The sequence below is a fragment of the Heteronotia binoei genome, chromosome 1 (genome assembly GCF_032191835.1).
Source record: "Heteronotia binoei isolate CCM8104 ecotype False Entrance Well chromosome 1, APGP_CSIRO_Hbin_v1, whole genome shotgun sequence".
Lineage (NCBI taxonomy): Eukaryota > Metazoa > Chordata > Lepidosauria > Squamata > Gekkonidae > Heteronotia > Heteronotia binoei.
Genome location: NC_083223.1, coordinates 226,383,299 through 226,403,625, shown reverse-complemented (window position 1 = coordinate 226,403,625; position 20,327 = coordinate 226,383,299). Strand labels below are relative to the sequence as shown.

The following is a 20,327-nucleotide window of genomic DNA, read 5'->3' as shown; positions in this document are numbered from 1 at the left end:
ACGGTGTTTGGACTAAGAGGAAACACTGACTTCCACAGTAAGCCCCTGTATCCCAGTAGTCTCCTTTTCCCAGTTCTGCCAGTTGATTCTGATCATGGGACTGCTGAGCACTAACAGCATTTGAGATGGGAAGCAGCTCATGGCTGCCTGGGCTCAGTTCCAATTCCCGGCCCAAACACTGCTGATGCTCAGTGCCTCCCTCTCCCTCTGCCACTCTTCTTTTCCTCCTGGCAGTAGCAGCAGCATTTGATCATGAGTTCCACAGGGATTGCTGTTTGTTCTGATAGAATCAGGGCTTTTTTTGTGGAAAAAGCCCAGCAAAAACTCATTTGCACATTAGGCCGCACCCCTGACACCAAGCTAGCTGCAATTGTATTCCTGTACATTCCTGCTAAGAAAAAGCCCTGGACAGAATTAAGGAGGGAACAATTAAAGAACCATGATTTTACAATAAAGGAGAATATATTCTGAGATGTAAAGAATAGTGCAGGGTTTCCCAAACTTTTCTTTCCCGTAGCCCAGTTACTTTTTACACTTCTCCTTCATGGCCCACTAAAATTTGGGGGGTGGAGCCAGGAGACTTTGGGGGTGGAGCCGGGAGACAGGAATTATGTCATTTCCTGTGGTGTCAAGGACCAACTGATGTCACTTCCGGGGCACAATGAACAAAAACTCAACCTTTTCCTGTGATGTCACTTCCAGGGCATTCCCCCAAACCTGCCTCTTCTTCGGAAGTAAATTCATTTTCAGAAAAATCTCTCTGAAACTCATGCTGAGCCAAAATGGGAGTGGAAAGTGGGCGGTCCTCTCTTTTCACCCCCACATCTGCATGCACATATCTGTTTGTGTATTCTTCTTCAGCTTGCAAGAACTCCCAATGCCCATGTTCAATTGCCTGCACCACCCACACATCCCATCCTCAACAGCACTGGCCAGTGTATGCAATTAGGAGTGCTGTTGCCATTGCCACCAGGAATGGCAGCACTGTGTACCACCCACACTGGGCCCTGGCAGCTGCTCTACCTCAAAATATGCTGACACATTTAGTAGGCCCTTTCTTCAGCTGCTGCTACTGGAACCCTGGCTCAAACTACAACCAAGCTTGCTTGGTTTCAAGAAAATCTTTCAACAGCTATTTTTCATACTTTTCTTTGGTTGAAACATGGGGAAATTGCTGTGAAAGGTAGCAGAGAATTGTATTGCAACTAATGAAATTATTTCAAGTTATATGAAGTTCATACAAGCTTTTCCACAGTTATCCCAAAAAGGATATTTATGAGGGGCTTGCAGCTTTTTACTGGCTGTGTTTCCCATGACTTTAAAAGCAACCTGTTGTGCAGATACTTAGCCAGTGAACTATTTTCATCCTTTTTAATATCTACAGGAGGAGTTTAATTTTGGTGTCAGACAGCTGTTAAAAGCAGGACCAGTAAAATGGTGCCAAGTTCATAGTACCATCTCTTCCAGTGCTGTTGAGATATACCGCAGTAATCTCTAATAATCTCTTTCTGCCCCACATCTCTTACTCTCACTCACTCACACAGAAATCTCATAGAAGGCCACCTGGCTACAACTGGGGTGCCAACTTTTCATTGGCAGAGCTCCTATGTCTGCAACAACAATGTGATGAACAGAAAAGTTTCATCCAGTAAAAATGGAAGGAAACAAAGAAAGACAAAGGGAAAGAAAGGAAAAGAATGAGATGGAAGAAAAGGAAAAGAAAGACAAAGAAAGAAAAAACATAAACATAAGAGGAGCCATGTTGGATCAGGCCAGTGGACTATCTAGTCCAAAATTCCCTCATACAATGCCCAAAAAGCACCAGAATGTCCACCAGTGGGGCCAGGGCACTAGAAGCCCTCCCACTGTTGCTTCCCCCCCTCCCAGCACCAAGAATAGAGACAGAGCATCATTTGCAGAGAAAGAAAGAAAGAAAGAAAGAAAGAAAGAAAGAAAGAAAGAAAGAAAGAAAGAAAGAAAGAAAGAAAGAAAGAAAGAAAGAAAGAAAGAAAGAAAGAAAGAAAGAAAGCGAGCCTTCACCATCAGATGACCCCAGTCAGCAGAAATTCTGCCCAGGTGTCGTTTGGTAAAAAAAAAAAAAAAGCTACTGGAATGCCCACTCCCCATCCCTCCCGGCTGAAAAAAACACACACCCCCTTCTTTGCCGCCCAGGCCTCCTGGGGAAATCTCCCCAAAAGAACATACTGCAAGGCACATGAAAACTCATACCTTGAAGAACACTTCATGGGTCTAAAGTGCCAGTGGATGCTAGCTTTTATCTAAAACACTGGGAGCGGGGAAGAAGGAAGGAGAGGCAGCCCAGCTCCTCTCTGCACAACACAGAGACGGGGCGGGGCTAGCTTTGGCTTTTCTTGTGACCCTGTAGTAAGGCTTCTGTGGCCTGGTACTGGGTCACAACCCTGCAAAAGGGAAACACTGGAATAGTGCCATCTTCCCAACTCAGAGGTTATCAGGTCAAAGTGGTGAGACAATATAACAGTTTAAAAAACTTATATATATGGGCTTGAATTACAGCTCTTCAAAAGGAGGGGCCAGCTACTACATTGTCCCACTTCTATTAGAGCTGTCCCCATTTTAGAGGTGGAGAAGGCAGGTAGGAATTAGTACTTTGGATCCAAACAAAGAACACAAAATAACTGGTTTGGGGATAATCTGTTTAGGTCTTGCCCTAGGAACTGCCTGCAAAGAAACATGTTGGTATTTTGAGAAGTAACTTGGAAAAAAACATGATATTGGCAAATGGTTATGTGATTGTTCTCATTTTGATTATCATCTTGAAAAACTTACCAGAATATGATCAGGCACAGCATACTTGGCTATTTTAGAAGCAACTATTGCTTTAAGCTCTTTGGTAACCGTTTCTGGATGAGCAGTGTCATCCCTTAGCACTATGAAAGCAAATGCAGCTGAAAGAAAGGAAAAGAGAAATCATTTACTTTACATTAAACTGCTTTTCAAAAAAGTGCAGGGTAGTCTTTTAGACCAGGGCCCAAACCCCAGGCCATGGACTCGCACCAGTCTGTGGCCTGTTAGCAACTCGGCCACGGAGCAAAGCAGAGGTGCCACACTGCCTGTTTCGCCTGCCCAGGACCCAGGTGGACCAAAGAAGTAGCACGGCCTCACTCCAACTGAGGCAACCTTGGAGTGAGACAGAGGAGCCCTGGCCACCCCTTCTGCTCGCCTGGGACCCACTCCAAAGCACCACCTCTTTCAACTGCCCAGTCCCAGGCAGGTGGAAGGGGCAGCGCAGCAGTGTCCTTCACCTACTCCTCATTTAAAGACCCCCATGGGGGGCAGGGACAGGCTGTGGGGGGGCTGCCTGGGATGGCAAAACCCCCAGCACCACCCCCACCACTGGTCTGTGGAAAAACTGTCTTCCACGAAACTGGTCCCTGGTGCCAAAAAGATTGGGAGCCACTGTTTTAGACCCACAGAACAGATATAAGATAATTATTACTCAGTACAATAAAGCATAACAATCTCATCTCAGTGTTTTTGGTTCTAAGGATATTTTCAAAATGTTCATGTATAGCTAAGAGTGATGTTTCATTCCCAAGACATAACTTCTGTTTATTTATTTATTTTGTTACATTTGTATCCCACCCTCCCCTGACGGGCTCAGGGCAGCTATATGTTATTCATGCAAAACAGAAAGTCAGAAATGAACAGATGTTCCCATTAATAAAGTCCTGATGTTAAAATGTATAAAATTCACAAGTGATGCTAAGAAGATTACTTGAAAATACCTTCAGAAGCAAAAGCTATTATGGTTCTTTAAGACACTGAGTAATAACTTATTCCATTCTTTAATTTGGGTGGGGAGATGAATCAGGAAATCTAAAGTATCACTGCTTCTTAGACAACAATTCTTAGACCAAGTTGTAAGGCCCACTGAAATTAAAAACACTCATAAGCTGTCTCCAGCAAAGCTTCATTTCTAGGTACTGCTTCTACTCACTCTTTGAAGGAAAGGCATTTTTATGTACTAAAAGTTTATTAATCTGCTACTCCTGATTTTGCAGGTATGATCATACTAGCAACACAGGCAACCTGAAAAGAATCAATTTACTTGTTTCTCCTTTAACCATACTTGTTTATACGTAGGCCTTAAAGAAGTAATGATTAAAAATGAAATTAATTTAGATAATGGATTTTAAATCACTGTATTCACTTACCCTCCCCTTTGAGCTCATGGGGATAACCAATCACAGCTGCTTCTGGTACTTCAGGATGTTCATCCTTTTAAACACATGAGCAAGAAATTCTAACCTTTAAATTATATGAATAGATCCCAAAATGATTCAGTTCTCACAAACAGTACAGGAGAAAGCATACCAGGCTTCATGAAACAGACTTAAGATCTAAATGCAATGGGCATAAGCACAGTTTATTGGTGTGCTTTCTTCTCTTCCCACCTCCCAGAGCTTAATTCTAAAGTTCTTGGCTTGATCAAGGCCCCAGATGCCATGGCATTTGAATGTGGGAGTGTGAGTGAATTACAGTTTGTCTTGTCCCTTCCCATCCCATCCAACACAGGATAAACTGGGATACTAAGCCTCAGATTCACTCCAGTTTTGAAGCTCAGCTTGTGGGAAGCACACTCCCGTATACTTGCAATCAGACATCACAAAACTGAAATTTAATGAAACCAGGAAGTCTGAGCCAAGTTTCACATGCAAATAAAGAAAGGCTCAACAGTACTATCACGTCAGACAGCAGGTGAGGGCTGCATGAAAACTAGCATGGGTGTGGGGCTAAATACTTTTCACAAGTTATAGAGGAATTTTCCTTCACATGAAGGTGCATTTGATTACATGAACTCCCAGTGGCAATCTGAGATCCTACAGCCCACACACAAGTATTCGACATCAACAGTTTGTAAGAAACAGATCTTAATCTTGGTAACCTGATGATGTGCAAATTAGCTTAATTGACATATGGTACTGGAGCTGATGTAGAATGATAAAAATCTCCCCTGTGGTGAGTAATACTTAATGGCTCATTTGTGCATATAAGTATTATCACAATGATACATTCAGGAGTGATAAACCTGCAGGTGTGAGCTCATTTGTAAAACCAAAGGTTTTGTAAATTAGTCCTGCTCATTAATAGTCAATGGTGTTTAATCAGTGAATTACTGGAGCTACACAGAAGAACCTCTTTATTGCACTAATAATTACCATGGCATCTTCAAGTTCTGCAGTTCCAAGTCTATGTCCACTGATGTTCAAAACATCATCCATTCGCCCTATTATCTGGTAATAGCCTTCTTTGGTTCTGTGAGCACCATCTCCTGTGAAATAGTAACCTGTGAAATAATAAGAGAGAGTCCTAAGGTATGTTGTTGTTCAATTGCACAGTCGAGTCCGACTCTTTGTGACCCCATGGACAAAGTCACGCCAGACCTTCCTGTCTTCCACCATCCTCTGAGGATCCATCCAAGGTATTAAACGATGCTAATACAGTTCAAGATCACAGCACTGAAACAGGCACTGCTCCAGAGTAATACTGTGTTATCTTGCACAGAAGTTATTGCAATTCATTTCTAATTATAATGACAATATATCAACTTTAGAGCCTGTTCATCCATTATGGTTCATTGTGTACACATCTAAAAATTTAATATTCAAACGGCAACCATATATTTAGCAACATGTGCATGATATAGGTATGTGTACCAGGGAACAGTAAAGGACCAGTGTTCTTGAATCAAGAGTTCCAGCAAGTATTTGTCAAGTACTACACAGTTCTCATTAAGCATACCTCTATGATGTAAATCAAATAAGGTTCTTTATTGAGACATGTTACAGACAAGTTACTTCTTGGAAGAACTGACACTTGCAAGGAGGCCCCAACAATTATTTTTTTTTTAAAAAAATGGTAGTCCCCTGTGCAAGCACCAGTTGTTTTCACCTCTGGACTTACGTCGCATCATGACATTTTCATGGCAGACTTTTTATCGGGTGGTTTGCCATTGCCTTCCCCAGTCATCTACACTTTACCCCCAACAATCTGGGTACTCATTTTACCAACCTCAGAAGGATGGAAGGCTGAGTCAACCTTGAGCCAGCTACCTGAACCCAGCTTCCACCAGGATTGAACTCAGGTCATGAGCAGAGCTTGGACTGCACTACTATAGCTTACCACTCTGCGCCACAGGGCTCCTCCAACAAATACACTGTTATTACATAAGCAGGTTTTTGGTGGGTTCATAAAGTGGGAATTAAGATTCAAAGCATTTCGCAGAAGAAGAGTGAAGCTCCCTCTTGAGACAGTTTTCTGGAAATGAAACTTGGGAGATGTTGTTACAACAAGTAACAGGAGGCCCTCACAGACTAGGGAGGAATGTAAGCTGTCTGAGCAGGCCTTCTGTAGTCCAGGGGAGAACAGTAAAGTAGCAAGAGTAGCAGAGCAACAGTTAAAACTACACAGCATCAATAGTACATTCACAGCAAGATCTGCTTCTTGACAGTATTTTTCCCTTCCTCCAGTGCTGTCATGATCACTTTCTTATTATTGCCTTTAAAGCTAACACAGCAGCTTCTCTCTTCTTTCTCTTTCATGAGGGGAAGACACATGCAAACAGCTTTGCTCTGAATGGAAAAATAACTAACAACCAGGGGTTGTTTTGTAGAAAAGTAGATGGCGGAGCTCATTAACATAACTCAGCCAAAAGCAACTTGATGCAAGAAAGGAGACCCCCGGGCGAGTGAGGCCTACTTGGGCTGGCTCCAGCCAGCCCAAGCAGGCCTCGCTCACCTGGGGTTCTCCTGGGCTACCCCCCACCCCCAGTCAAAAGACCAGCAAGCCACCCGTCACCCAAAATCACATAAGAAGTGGAGAAAGGGTGGTGCAGGCTTCTCTAGGGGTTAATGAGGGCTTCTGGGGGTCTGGCAAAGCCCCTGGTGACTGGCTGGCTGCCCACTCTCCTAATCCAGGAATTGTCATGCAGCTGCATCTACTATTCAATTGACAAGGTAGGTGGGGAGGAAGAGGGGGAACCCTCAGAAAGGTTCAGGAGCTGTGCTCCTGTGAGCTCCTACTGAATCTGAATCCGAGGCCTGATAACAACATCATTTCCCACTGCTTCTCCTTTTTCACATGCTCTCTTGCTCCAGAAGGGAAAGAAGCATGTGGTGATCCTCTTGCCCTGCATCAAAGCTATTTGCCTCTTCTAAGGAAAATGTATATTTTCTTTCTGTAGCTGTTACAGTCAAGGCCAGATTTACATTAAGGTCAAGTAGGCACTGGCCTATGGGCCCCCACGCCTTAAGGGGCCCCAGGCTGGCTTTCCCCACCCCCCAGTTTTCCCCCTGCATGCTTGCAGCCCTCCCAGCCTGCACACACAGCCAGCAATTGAGCCGCTCTTTGCCCAACTTGCCTGGTGCAGTGGCTGCTGGTGTAGTCACCAAGTTTGCCTCTCTCTGTCTCTCCCCCACAGTTTTGTCAAGGGGGCTTTTGGGAAAGTGCCTGCAAGCTGCAGCAAGGGCTGCAGGCAGCGGGGTGGACGTTCCAACTCTGAGATAATTTGCAAGGGGCCCCTGAGATTTTGACTGCCTAGGGGCCTCCAGATTTTGATAGCACTGGTTACTGATGGAGGTAGGGGATGGTTTGCTTTGGGGAAATAGAGGAAAGATTTTCTAACATGAACACTACAGGCCTGCTCTGAAATGCTGAATTTCTGTTCAAGATGCCATTTTGTGATTTGCTTCACCCATTGAGCCACCATTTAGTGACTAGTAGTTTCCAAGGCTCCTGAAAATGATTAAATCGCTCTCATGAACAAAATCTACCCTCAGATGGTCTATATCATTCTACAACATTTTCCTCTAAGGCACCTTTTGTGCATCAGATTCTTCTATGAACTATTCCTAAGGGCAAGTTTTTCCAAATCTTTACGTTTCTAAACTATCACTTCCTTTATGTAGGGAGACTGCTGAGAGCATTTCCTTTTATCATTCTCACCTGGGTAGGTTTTGAAGTAAGCTTTTATAAATCTTTGATGATCTCCATAGATGGTTCTTGCTATACCAGGCCATGGCTGTGCAATGCAGAGAGCACCAGAGACACTGTTGCCTTCTATAATTTTTCCCTGTGGGCCCAAGTATAAAAACAAATATCAATAAAGCTGTGAAACAAAAATATATCCAAGATCAGAAATATCTCAGAAGCTGGCCTATATGGTCTGTGTTTACATTCTATTTCTCCTCTTAAGTAAGAATATCAGGAACATCAACACAGGAACTAGCAAGGGAACCACAGCATTTAACTCAGGGGTGGGCCACAGGCTGGGTCCAACCCTCACAGGACTTGTATGCAGGCAGCACACAACTGGTTGTTGTCTTATTTCTCTCTCTCTCTCTGTTTCTTCTGCATCACAGCTTGTTTTGCCAGGCTCTGTCAATCACACAGGAGCTACAGAGGAAAGCCTGTCTTCCTTCCAGGGCCAGATCAACATATTTTTTGAGTAAGGGCAAGAGTAAAAAAATACGCCCCACTCAAAAAATGGTGTGTGTGTGTGTGTGGGGGGAAGCATTAGTGCTAGAGTGCTGCCTCCCCCCCTGGGAGAGGGGGAACATCGGGGCTGCTTTTGCGCATCTCTGCCTTGAAGAGAAGGGATAAAAGCAGCCTATCTGCCTCTCTCCTCATTTAAAGAGCCCGCTGTCCAGCGGGGTCTTTAATGGGGAGGGAGGCAGATCTGAGGTGCAGGGCTGCTTTCATGGAGCTGATCTGCTTCCCTCCCCATTTAAATAGGAGGGGAGACAGATCGGAGGCACAGGGCTGCTTTCACCACCTCTCTGCCTTGCAGATAGGTCTCCCTCCCAACCCAAGGTCTCCTAAGGTCTTTCAATGGGGAGGGAGGCAGATCGGGGAAGGGTGCAGGGCTGCTTTCCTCACCTCTTCACAAGAGAGAGAGGTGGCAAAAGCAGCCAATATGTGGGGCTGCTGACTTGCTCCCCCCTGCCCGCACAGAGAGTGCCCAATTCAGCACCCCCTTAGGTGGTGCCCAGGGCAAGCTAGCTCCTTTCCCCACCAAAATCCAGCCCTGCTTCCCTCCACTGGCTGAGGGGAGGGGAAAACACCAGGCAATCTCAATTGCACAGAAGCGATAGATAGGCAAGCCTCTCTGCATTGGCTGAGGCTCCTCCCCTTCCTCATCCCCTGGGGAGGGAAAGAGCTAGAGCTTGTTTGGCCCAGTTTTCTCAATCACATGGGAGAGATACAAAGAAAGCACCTTTTAAGACCAATGAAGTTTTATTCACGATATGATCTTTTTGCCTTGCTACAGAGAGAGAGAGCTTTGTTGGGTTCGTTATGCCAGGGCTCCTCTGGGTGCAACTGGGTTTTCCTCTTCTTTTTCACAGTATTTATGCCCTCATAATCCAGTCTCTTTCAGTAGGAAAGCAATGTGAACTATTTAGATGAGAAATAAAAACAAGCCAGTGAGGAGAATTAGGCTGAGAGTTTGTGTCCAGACCAGGGGTGGCCAAACTTGCTTAACGTAAGAGCCACATCGAAGAAGCATCAAATGTTTGAGAGCTGCAAAACATGAATGTCAGATGTTTGAGAGCCACATGACAAGGCAGAATGAGAGGGAAGGGAAGGGAAGGGAAGGGAAGGGAAGGGCAGGGGAGGGAGGGAGGGAGGGAGGGGGGGAGGGAGGGAGGGAGGGAGGGAGGGAGGGAGGAAGGAAGGAAGGAAGGAAGGAAGGAAGGAAGGAAGGAAGGAAGGAAGGAAGGAAGGAAGGAAGGAAGGAAGGAAGGAAGGAAGGAAGGAAGATAGATGGGAGAGGGTGAGGTGGCAAGAAGGCAACTTTAACTTTAATTGCACTCTCCAAGCTGCTTGGCTGGCTTGGCTTGAAGAGATGACAAATACCTTCTCCAAGCTGGCCAATAATGCTGTGGGAGCTTCAAGAGCCACACAATATGTGTGAAAGAGCCACATGTGGCTCCCGAGCCACAGTTTGACCATCCCTGGTCCAGACCAAGTTTACTCAATACATTTCCTTTGCAGAAAGGGGATTCTGAACCTAGGCTTCCCAGATTGTAGGCTGATTCCGACCACTATACATGGCTGTCTCTCTATTTTCGCACTGGCAAACAGAAGTTGTAGTTATTTCTCTGGGGAAAACTATATGTTGTGAGCCGCCCTGAGCCACTCTGTGGGAAGGGCGGGATATAAATTATAGAATAAATAAAATAAAAATAAATAAATAAATATATGGTTTTTTAGACAGATACATAGCCCTCTGTCTGTGATATGGTGTCTTCACATGTTCTTGACCAGCACACAAAGCAGCTTATGTACAAATGCTCACAATGCCCAGCCATTTCATTTTTTCCCCTGGGTCTTAAGCTTAGAGCATTGACCATGAGTTTTGTGTAATGAATGTCAATAAATCAAAAGTAAGTTTGCATTTATATGCATAGCTGAGAAGCATACTCAAGATTGCTACAACACAAACATTGTCTCCAGTTTTTGATGTAATCAGAACAAGAGGCATCAGTTATCAGAGACTTAAATAAACAAAACATTGAAAGAATGCTAATGTTTTAAGAATGATTTAAGTTTTAAAAATTCTTTAATTGTGCTTGTCTGTGTCCTTTATAAAGTTTATATCTCTGCGACCTGGCATTACATTTTATGACATGCATGGCGTGGCCCAACAAGGTTTCATTTATGTTAGATCCATCCCTCATAACAGATGGGTTTGACACCCCTGATTTAACTGATGTGCTTGCTAAAGATAGAATATGTGGTGAAAATAATCTGTCCACAGACACAGAAGATCTTTTTTTAAGTGCAGAAAGAAGTGTTGGGGGTGGACAAGAAAAACATTTGGTAAATAAAATATTTTAATTATAATCAATTATAATTATATAAAATATTTAATTATATAAAATAAGTACTGATTATAACTAGTGGTTTTATATATTTTACTGCTACATTCAAGTCTAGTGGCACCTTAGAGACTAACAAAATTTTCAGGGTATGAGTTTTTGAGAGTCCGAGCTCCCTTTGTCAGGTATCTTGTTGAGTCACTGCTGGATTCAAATCTAGCTGTTCTATTGCAGACCAACATGGCTGATCTCTGAAGATGCATTTTATTAATATTTGCATTGTAAGCCACCTTGAGTCTTATAAGGTAGAAAGGCGACTAATATTTTAAAGAATGTATAAAATATGAGAAACTTCCCCCACAACTGCAAATTTTGAATTTATTTTGTAGCATAAGGAGACCTGCATTCTCACATTTCTACTGCTGCTAGATGGCTGGCTCAGCTGCTATAATTAGTTATGCTAGCCCTAAGAGATAATAGTATCATATTGCATTCATTGGAGTGAAGAGCCAGTGTGATTAGAGTGTTGTCTTGGATTTAAGGGACCAAGCTTCAAGTAAACCCAGGGTTAATTTGGGAAGGGAAAGATGCCAGTTTTGCTGCCTCAGATACCCAAACAACACAGTCACTGGACCTAACAACATCAACTATACCATTCTCTACACAGTTCTCTACATAGTTCTCTACACAGCACAAGCAGATCTTGTGTGTCTTAAAGGTACCACTGGACTGAAGCTTTGTTCTGCTTCAGACAAACATGGGTGCCCACCTAAATCTATTCAGCTACTATTTCCTCTGGCCATTATCATAAAATTAGAATAACAATAAAAAGTTATCATCAAGATAGGAAAGCATCTGTAGCATGTCAAGATGCTTGTTTTGAATTGGTCTCATGCATTGCTCAGAGCAGGGGTGTAAACTATGGGGGAGGCAGCAGGGCTCATTCACTCACACACATACAGGTTTCCTTGCAGGGGCATTGCCCCTCCAGGCTGTCAGGTCCTCTGGGATTTCCCAGCAAAAGCAATTCCCCGCCGCCCACCCCCCCAGCCCACTCTGTGGCATTGAAGCTGCTCAGGCTGTCAGTTAAGTTCAGTCCGTCCTGTTTGTTTCTGTGGCAATTTAACAAGTTCCTAGAAGGCACTGGGCTGGTTTTTTTTTAAGATAACATGGGGCAGGACCTCCAGGGGCTAATACTGTCTGTATAGAAACAATAGAAGTAAAGCTACAGTACTGCAGTCCTAAGCTCTGCTCACGATCCTGAGTTCGATCCTGGCAGAAGCTGGTTTAGGTAGCTGGCTCAAGGTTGACTCAGCCTTCCATCCTTCCGAGGTCAGTAAAATGAGTACCCAACTTGCTGGGGGGAAAGTGTAGATGACTGGGGAAGGCAATGGCAAACCACCCCATAAAAAGTCTGCCACGAAAACGTTGTGATGCGACGTCACCCCAGAGTCGGAAACGACCGGTGCTAGTACAGGGGATGAAGGCACTGTGCTGCGTTTTGTAAAGATAAGATGGGGCAGGACCTTCAGGGGCTAACACTGTCTGTGCAGAAACAACAGAGAGAAAAATAGCATGGAAGAGGGAAGGGAAAGATCAATTCATCTAGCAATCAGGAGGCCTTAGTGGCTGGACTGAACACACTGCAACACACGGCCTACCGGACACTCTGGTCTCGGACAATGGAATGGTGTTCACTTCGGTCGAGTGCCAGGACTTTTGCGCCTGAAACTTAATAAGGCATATTAGGTCCACCCCTTTTCATCCGGCCACCAATGGCCAAGCCGAAAGGATGGTGTGAACAACAAAGGAATCGCTCTGCCACATCATTTATGGGGACAGAGAAGCCTGCCTCACTGGCCCAGCATGCAATCTCCTCCACCGCCACCGGCCACAACCCGGTGGAGCTCTTAATGGGCCAATGACTGTCCACTCTACTGGACTGTTTGCACCCAGACCGGGCCCTGGACCTCCAGGAGGTACCAGAGGCTATTAGGGTGCCCCGGAGGTTAGATACAGGGGACCTGGTCATGGCAAGGAACTTAGGGGGGGTCCACATGGATCCCAGCAAGGGTCACCTGGGTCCTCAGATCACTGATGTATGAGGTAGCCAGAGACGGTGGGTCTGCCCTTAGGTGGCACATAGACTAGCTGTGGTCATGTGAAGTTCCCGAGGAAGAGGTCAAGGACTTTAGTCCTGACGACCAGCCTGCTGCTCCGTCTCCTCCCCTGACCGAATCGGCCAAGTCAGAGGCCCTGGCTCCCACCCTTCAGGCAGAGCTGGTGGCCGCTGGGACCCAGGAACCACCGGCCAGAAGCTCCACATCGCCAGTCCCTCTGCTCGCCATTGCGGAAACCATGACTGCTCCTCCACCCACTCTGGAGCTCAAGTGGTCCACGCGGGAGCATCGTAAGCCAGCCTATCTAAGGGACTATGTCTGTTAGGCTTGCAAACTTGGGGGGAAGGGATGTTGTATATGTGATCTGAAATGTGTATAATGGATGGTGTTCTTCCCTGGTTCATTGGAGCCTGTAGGACTGAGCTTGGGGACTCGGGAACAATGGGCAGTAGGATCCAAAACCCTTCTATCCTGCTCCAATCACATGCCCCCTGCTGGTTTGAATGGTCCAATAACATGCTAGCGCGAGGACCCTGAGTGTATATATAGTTGGCCCTGTTGGCTCAGTAGTCAGTCTGAGAGCACAGCCCTATACTATGCTGTGATAATAAAAAGAGCTATGATCACTACCACCTCGCCTCTTCATTGCCTTGAACCCACTATATTATAGTAACTATGGTAATTTCATCAGCAAATGCAAGTCTTCCTGAGTGCGAAATCTAGTACTTACTATCAAGCAACCAGGTGAGCTGATTACCCTTTGGTAACCTTTCCCAAATGTCTCCTAGCCTACCAGACTGCTCTAGGAATGGAGGAAGTTTATTTTTGTCACCTTTCTGGGATGCCCTTCCCCCCCTTAACTCAGTCAGAGCCATGGATTCTTATTCTGGACTTACCCTGAGTTCCTGGACCTTATTTCTTTGAAATTCTTTTGTGCTGGCTCCTGTAACTATAATCTTCTCCACTTGTGCAAAGGCTGGTAACTCTACTTTTCTTGTTCTGGGGCTGTGGAACATTTACTTGCCACACAGGAGAAGCCTTCCACTGCCTTATTTTTTTCCTTAAGGATCTTTGGTAGTTCTCCCTAAAGCCCCTACTCTCTATCTGCGGATCATCAAAACAAACAATGTACTGGAAGATAAGGTGATTTTGGTTTTCTTAGGACTTGCAGCTTTAGAGAAAAAGAAATGGAAGAGATGGAAATATTTCTCTCGTTAGCCTTCCCCCCCCCCCCCACTCTCTACATCAGTAAGGGAGGAGGGAGATAAAGCTGGCTCCCCAAATATGGAAGTGAAGTGATTCTGCTGTCCTGGACTGTACTCCAACCAAACAAATGCTTCCATTTTTTCAGATCCAGATAGCTGAGAAGCCACTATTTACTGTGGATTCTGAGATGCATTTGAGTTAGATGGACCAATTATTTAATTAAATATGTCAGACCATACACACCCACACACACTTTTTCCAAGATTTCATTGGTGCAAATAATAATGTGTTAGAAGTTATTTTTAAAATGTTTTAGATATCTGGGAAAGAAATGAGCAATATAAACTCAGAAGCAGTATCTCTACTAAAGTCACTGCATTTTTGTTATAACCTTGCAGGTTCTCAACTCACCCTCTCATCCAGCAATACTGGGGTAATGCCATAGAATGGCCGCATTGCTACAGCTGGAACAATCTCAGCTCCTTCCTCTGAAGGATGAGGAGCAATACAAATGCCACCAGTTTCTGTAAGAATTTCAGGGAAAGAAAAAATTGAAATTAATGTACCCACCACTCTCTGACAAAAGGCACAAACTAGACCCATTAAAAACAGTAATAGATCCGCCATCAATAGTAAAAATAGACTGTAACCTAAGCTACTCCACATAGGAACCATTCCCCATTTTGCTCTCATTAATTCTGCAAACAAAATGGCCTTTGCAGAGCCAACAGTCTCTCTGAAAAGAAATATTATTCATGTTTTCCCCTTGCAACCACTATCCCTTTTTACCAGTTTTTTTTTTTAAAAATTGTAGGAATATATATCAGTGGGCACAAGGTAAAATGATACCAACTTTGGCAAGGAGGTGCAGAAAATCAACCCCCTTTGCCCACACTTTCCCAAAACCCACTTCCCAGAAGGTTTAGGGAAACAACTTTGCACAACAAAGTTGTACAAAAACTCAAAGAAAAACTGTTATGATGGGAAATATGGAGAGTGGAGCAGGAGCTCCATGTAGAAGCAACCAAAATGTAAGGAAAACATAATAAATGAAAGCAAATTTATCACCAATATATTCTCTTTGTTGTTTGTTTGTAATTTTCATGGCTTAGGACCAAGGCAAATTTTTCTGGAGATATACAAAAAGACATATATCTGGGATTCATCATATATTGGTACTGCCCTTCAGTATTTCATGATAAATGTAAATATTAAATAAGTGATACAGTTACTGTAGCATCTTACAACTAGCTATGCTGAATCTAAATGTCCTATAATTCTGCCTACATTGGCACCCAAGCTATTTTGAAAGTTTAGATACAAAAAGTTTAGCAAAACAAAAAAACAGTAGCAACAAAAATGAGTCTGACAATGCCATCCTATGCAGAGTTAGGAATAGAAGTCCGTTTAGCACTGCAATTTCCTTCTCTGCAGTGCTGCTGAAGGACCTGTAGACATCAATTATTGTGTAACAAGATAAGGAAGCTCCTTGTCCTAATCTTTACTCTCTATATAAAGCTTTCCAGAAAATGATATTTAACCCAATTTCACCCACTTAGCAAGTAATTTCAGAAGTAATGACAGAAGTGCAAGGATAATATAGAAAATGCCTCCTTGTGCTGTTTTCACAGCACTTTGAATCATTTGCCTGAAAAGCGGTTTATGAGGCTAAAATACTATTATTATATAGGATTAGACCTTCCCACCCATTATGGGCATTCTGCGATTATTTCCAATTCAGGACCAAGCCTCTTAATCATTCCTTCCTCATTTCTGTTCAGGATGTTAAATCAGATCAGAGATTTCAACCTTAATCAGATCTTTTACAGCTAAACACTAATTTAGATACAGAAGAAAAAAAACCCCTGCAACACCAGTAAAACTACAGAACTATTATGCCCAACTAATAATAAAAACTATATCCCAGTTGGCATAAATGTATGCTGTTCCTTTGAAAGCAAAGATTTACATGAAGATCGAATGGTAAATGTCTAACTTATTCATATGCAATCAAGGGAGTTTGCCTCTTGCTTGCCCTCTGAATGCTGAAGAAAAGGAAAGGGTTGCTCTACTTGGCAATACACCATCTTTTTTGTTTAAGGAGGTCAGGGCTCCTATATGGCTTATACGTTAATGGGAAAGTTATTTAGGAATTCAGAATTAATAGTTGTTTTCTCTAATTACGTATCTTTGAGAAATACCTTAAAATACAATTCCTGCACATTTAAGATATTGCCTTCATTATCTTATTTCTTCTTGTAACAATCTAGTAAATATATACAATATATTTCTATTTTAGGTCATATCAAAACCTGGACAGGGGTCACATAATTGCCCATTTCAAAGAAAAGAGTTGTAGCCTCAGGACTGCTCACAAAAGTTTGCCCTTTCTTCCACCTTCTCTTAGAAACAACTACTACCATTACCTATGTTCACAGTACAGATGTACGTACAGTTCTTTGTTTTAAGTAGCATTGGAACAAAAGTCACTGTTGGTTTAGGGTTTACCCAGAAGATGATTCTGGTATAACTAAAGCCTTGATATTGCTCAAAAGCATCAGCAAAACTATGTCAGCTGTCTGAAGCAGGTGCACTTGCAGTGGAACATTCTGGCCAATTTAGCTTTTATATTTGCATTACAGACTGCTGAAGCATTACAGACTGCTCAATGAGCTAAGTAAATGTTATACACAAAGGTGTGTAAAGTGAGATCATTTAAAAGAACCAGAAGGGGGGCTCATTCCCCCATATGCTTTTTCTCCCCTCAAAATCTGCCCTCCCAGGGAGTAGAAAAAGCAGGTTTGTCAACAGTAAAATACCTTATCCAAGGTGAAAATGAAGAGGGTGTGTACATAAGATTTGGAGCAAAGAAGTAGCAGTGGGGAAACAGCTTTGCATTAAGCTGCCCTCCCTGAAGCTGCTTTTTATTCTTAAAATGGTGCTGAGGTTCCTTATATAACACATAGCTGGCCCCTAAATCACATGCATAAAAACAGGAGTTGTTTCTCACCTTAGGTCCACAACTGCAAAATTGGGGAAATTGTACCTACATTATTTATGGGATCTACATGAGTTATGTTAACAACAATGAGCTACAGAACATCAGTGCCACACACCATACCAACGCTTTTTAAAAAAATCACACAAAAATGGACTTAAAATGGAACGCTAGTTACAACTTGAATTCTAAGAGTTCATATAATATCCATGTTTAAATTACTTGGTGACACTTTTGAGACTTGCCCGGAAAAGCCCAGGCTAGCCCAATCTGATCAGATCTTGGAAACAAAGCAGGGTCCATGCTGGTCATTATTTGGATGAGAGACAACCAAGGAATACCAGGGACACTGCAGAGGCAGGCAATGGCAAACCACTTCTGAACATCTCTTGCCTTGAAAACCATATGGGGTCACCAAGAGTTAAAATTTTTAAAGTTCTGAGTCTTAAATGTTATTTACTCAAGAGGCCTACCTTGTTAATGGGAGTACTGGGATACCTAGTTCTGAAGACTACGACCTAGTTCTGAAGACTACACTACTGAACAAAGCTTGACTAAACTTTCCAAACATATTAACACTTACCATTTGTACAACAAGCTCTCCATTATATGCAGTACATATACCATACTAATTTTACTCTCTCATAATCTCCCTCTCACTTATCCACTCACCCAAATGCTTCCAAATGGATTCAGTAAGCCTGATTTGCTAATCTTTATGCTTGTTCAAGTTGATTATCTTGTGGCATACTGTTGCTTCAGAGAGCAATGTTCCAGAGAGGATAAAGAGCAATTAATGAGCTATTTTTAAATTGAGATGTGCAATTGAGCTAACACTGTATCAAATCAATGCACATCCTGCATTCTTTATATTATTTTTTCCCATGCACCACTTGTACCCAAGGAGGAGAATAAATCTTCTCACAGGAATTTATACAGTTGTTTTTTACAGAGTAACCAGCTTTTGAGAGATTATTTTGGGTTTTGTTTTAAAAAAAATAATTGTTTCAAAAATCACTGTTTTCTGCAATTATAAAATTGTTTTTAAGTTGCAAATATTCACCAGTGTTGTTGCTGATTAACACCACCACAATTAATTCTTTTATATATTGTGACATAAGCAAAAAATAAAAAGATCCCTGCCCTAAACAGTTTACAATCAAAGGACAGAAAGTGATGTTATGTATAAATTCCAGGCCTTGAATTCAGCAGGAGCTCACAGGAGCACAGCTTCTGCAGCTTTCTCACAGCCCCCCTCCTCCCTCTTCCATTGAATAGTAGGTGCAGCTGCATAACAATCCCTGAATTAGGAGAGGAGGCAACCAGTCAGCCACCAGGAGCTTTGCCACACCCCCAGCAGATCTCATTAACCCCTGGAGAAGCCCGCACAACCCTTTCTCCACTTCTTATGTGCTTTTGGGCAGTGGTTGGCTTGTTGGCCTTTTGACTGGGGGGGGCAAGGAGAGCCCCAGGTGAGCAAGGCCTGCTTGGGCTGGCTGGATCTTTAGCCAGCCCAAGCAGGCCTCGCTCACCTGGGGCTCTCTTTTCTTGCATCGGGTTGCTTTTGGCTGGTGGGGAGGCAGCATATACAAATGAGTTATGCTAATGAGTTCTACCACCTATTTTTCTACAAAATGACCCCCGATGTTCTACTATTCTTTAATACACTTTTGGGTTTTTTCTTTTACAAAATTCATCTACAATGTGAAGGAGAATCACTGGCATGCGGGGGGGGGGTTAACCCTTCTTCTTGTGCCATTTTCCTGTTGCAAAATGTGGAGGCGGCTGGGGAGGGTTGGATTTATCCCCCACCCTTTGGAGTCTCAGAGCAGTTTTCAATCTCCTTCTCTTACTCTCCGCACAACAGACATTCTGTGAGGTAAGTGGGGCTGAGAGAGCTTTGAGTGAACTGCTCTTGAGAGAACAGCTCTGAGAGAAACCCATAAAACCTTCTCCGGTTCATTCCATTTATTTGCCAATATTCTTCAACAGCAAAAGGCTGGGAAGTACATTTTCAGTAGGATATTGACATTAGGGTGAAAGGGGATTTTTAATTTTTTTAACCTCTTTCTCCAGCTAGCTTTTCCCTTTAAATCACAGTACCACTGGCCACATTTTGTTTTAAAAATCTATAAAGAGGATCACCTGAATTTGAACAATAGGGGAAGACAACAGAGAACAACAGCAGGACAGTAGGAATAGGCAAAAGTAACAGGATGAATAAGAGCAAATTCATGTACTTAGACTTAATTTGGGTTGGGAATGAGAAGTTATTGGAAACAGTAGCATGTAGCCCAGACTAGCATGAGCTTGTCACAAGTTGTCAGAGCTTGAAGCAAAGCAGTGTCAGCCACAATAAGTACTTGGTTGGGACACCATCAAGGAAGACCAGGGTTGGTATGCAGAGGAAGGCAACAGCAACCCACCTCTGCTCATCTCTTTCCTTCAAAACCTGTTGAGGTGTTGCCATAAAGTGGCTGTGACTTGATGACGTTTAATTATTATTATTACATTAACGTTAATGGAAACACTGAGTATTAGAAGAAAATCAAAGTTGTGTGTGTGTGTGTGCATGCACATGCTGAGCATTTCAAAGCATAGCAGCAGAGGAAAATAAACAAGGTGATTTGAGATGTCAGGAGTGTTGGAAATATGTATCTGTTTTGTATGTCCTTTGCGATGTTCTAAAGTTCCAGTCATTATAGGGTTAACACTGTGCCTGATTCTCTATTGTCTGCATGACCTAGGAAGAAGATACTGACTGCTGTCAATCAAGGTCAAGAAGTGGGACAACCTGTTTTGTTTGTTTGGTCAGTTAGTCAGGTGACTTCCTTTGTTCAGGCAGAGAGGTCAAGAAGGAGGAGGAAGTAGTCTCCATTAAGCACATGATCTTCTAGTGTAAGCATGTAGTTCTATAATGTTTGTTATTTTCATCTCCCAGTACCCTTTCCCTGTAGTAATAAATATGTTTTTGCTTTTTCATGTTAAATGCCTCTCAATGATTATTTGATCCAGTGATCCATCGCACTGTTTGAGATAAAGAAATAGAATTTCAAACAGAAATCCCTAACAAAATTGATAGCAGAGCAGATGGTTCTTGGTTTTTGCCATCAAGCTGGTAGCTTATAGCATGGACTGTTT

At 43.1% G+C, this 20,327-nt stretch overlaps 1 protein-coding gene across 1 annotated transcript in view; it reads right to left on the bottom strand.

Annotated features, from left to right (window-relative positions):
- Positions 1-20,327, bottom strand: part of ACSS1 (acyl-CoA synthetase short chain family member 1) — a 94,276-nt gene that overhangs the window by 2,585 nt on the left and 71,364 nt on the right. The window contains exons 9-13 of the mRNA XM_060248854.1: positions 14,600-14,712; positions 7,987-8,113; positions 5,202-5,329; positions 4,197-4,260; positions 2,809-2,927 (exon numbers count right to left, since the gene is read on the bottom strand). Of these exons, the coding sequence (XP_060104837.1) occupies positions 2,809-2,927; positions 4,197-4,260; positions 5,202-5,329; positions 7,987-8,113; positions 14,600-14,712 (551 nt within the window). The remainder of the gene's footprint in view (positions 1-2,808; positions 2,928-4,196; positions 4,261-5,201; positions 5,330-7,986; positions 8,114-14,599; positions 14,713-20,327) is intronic.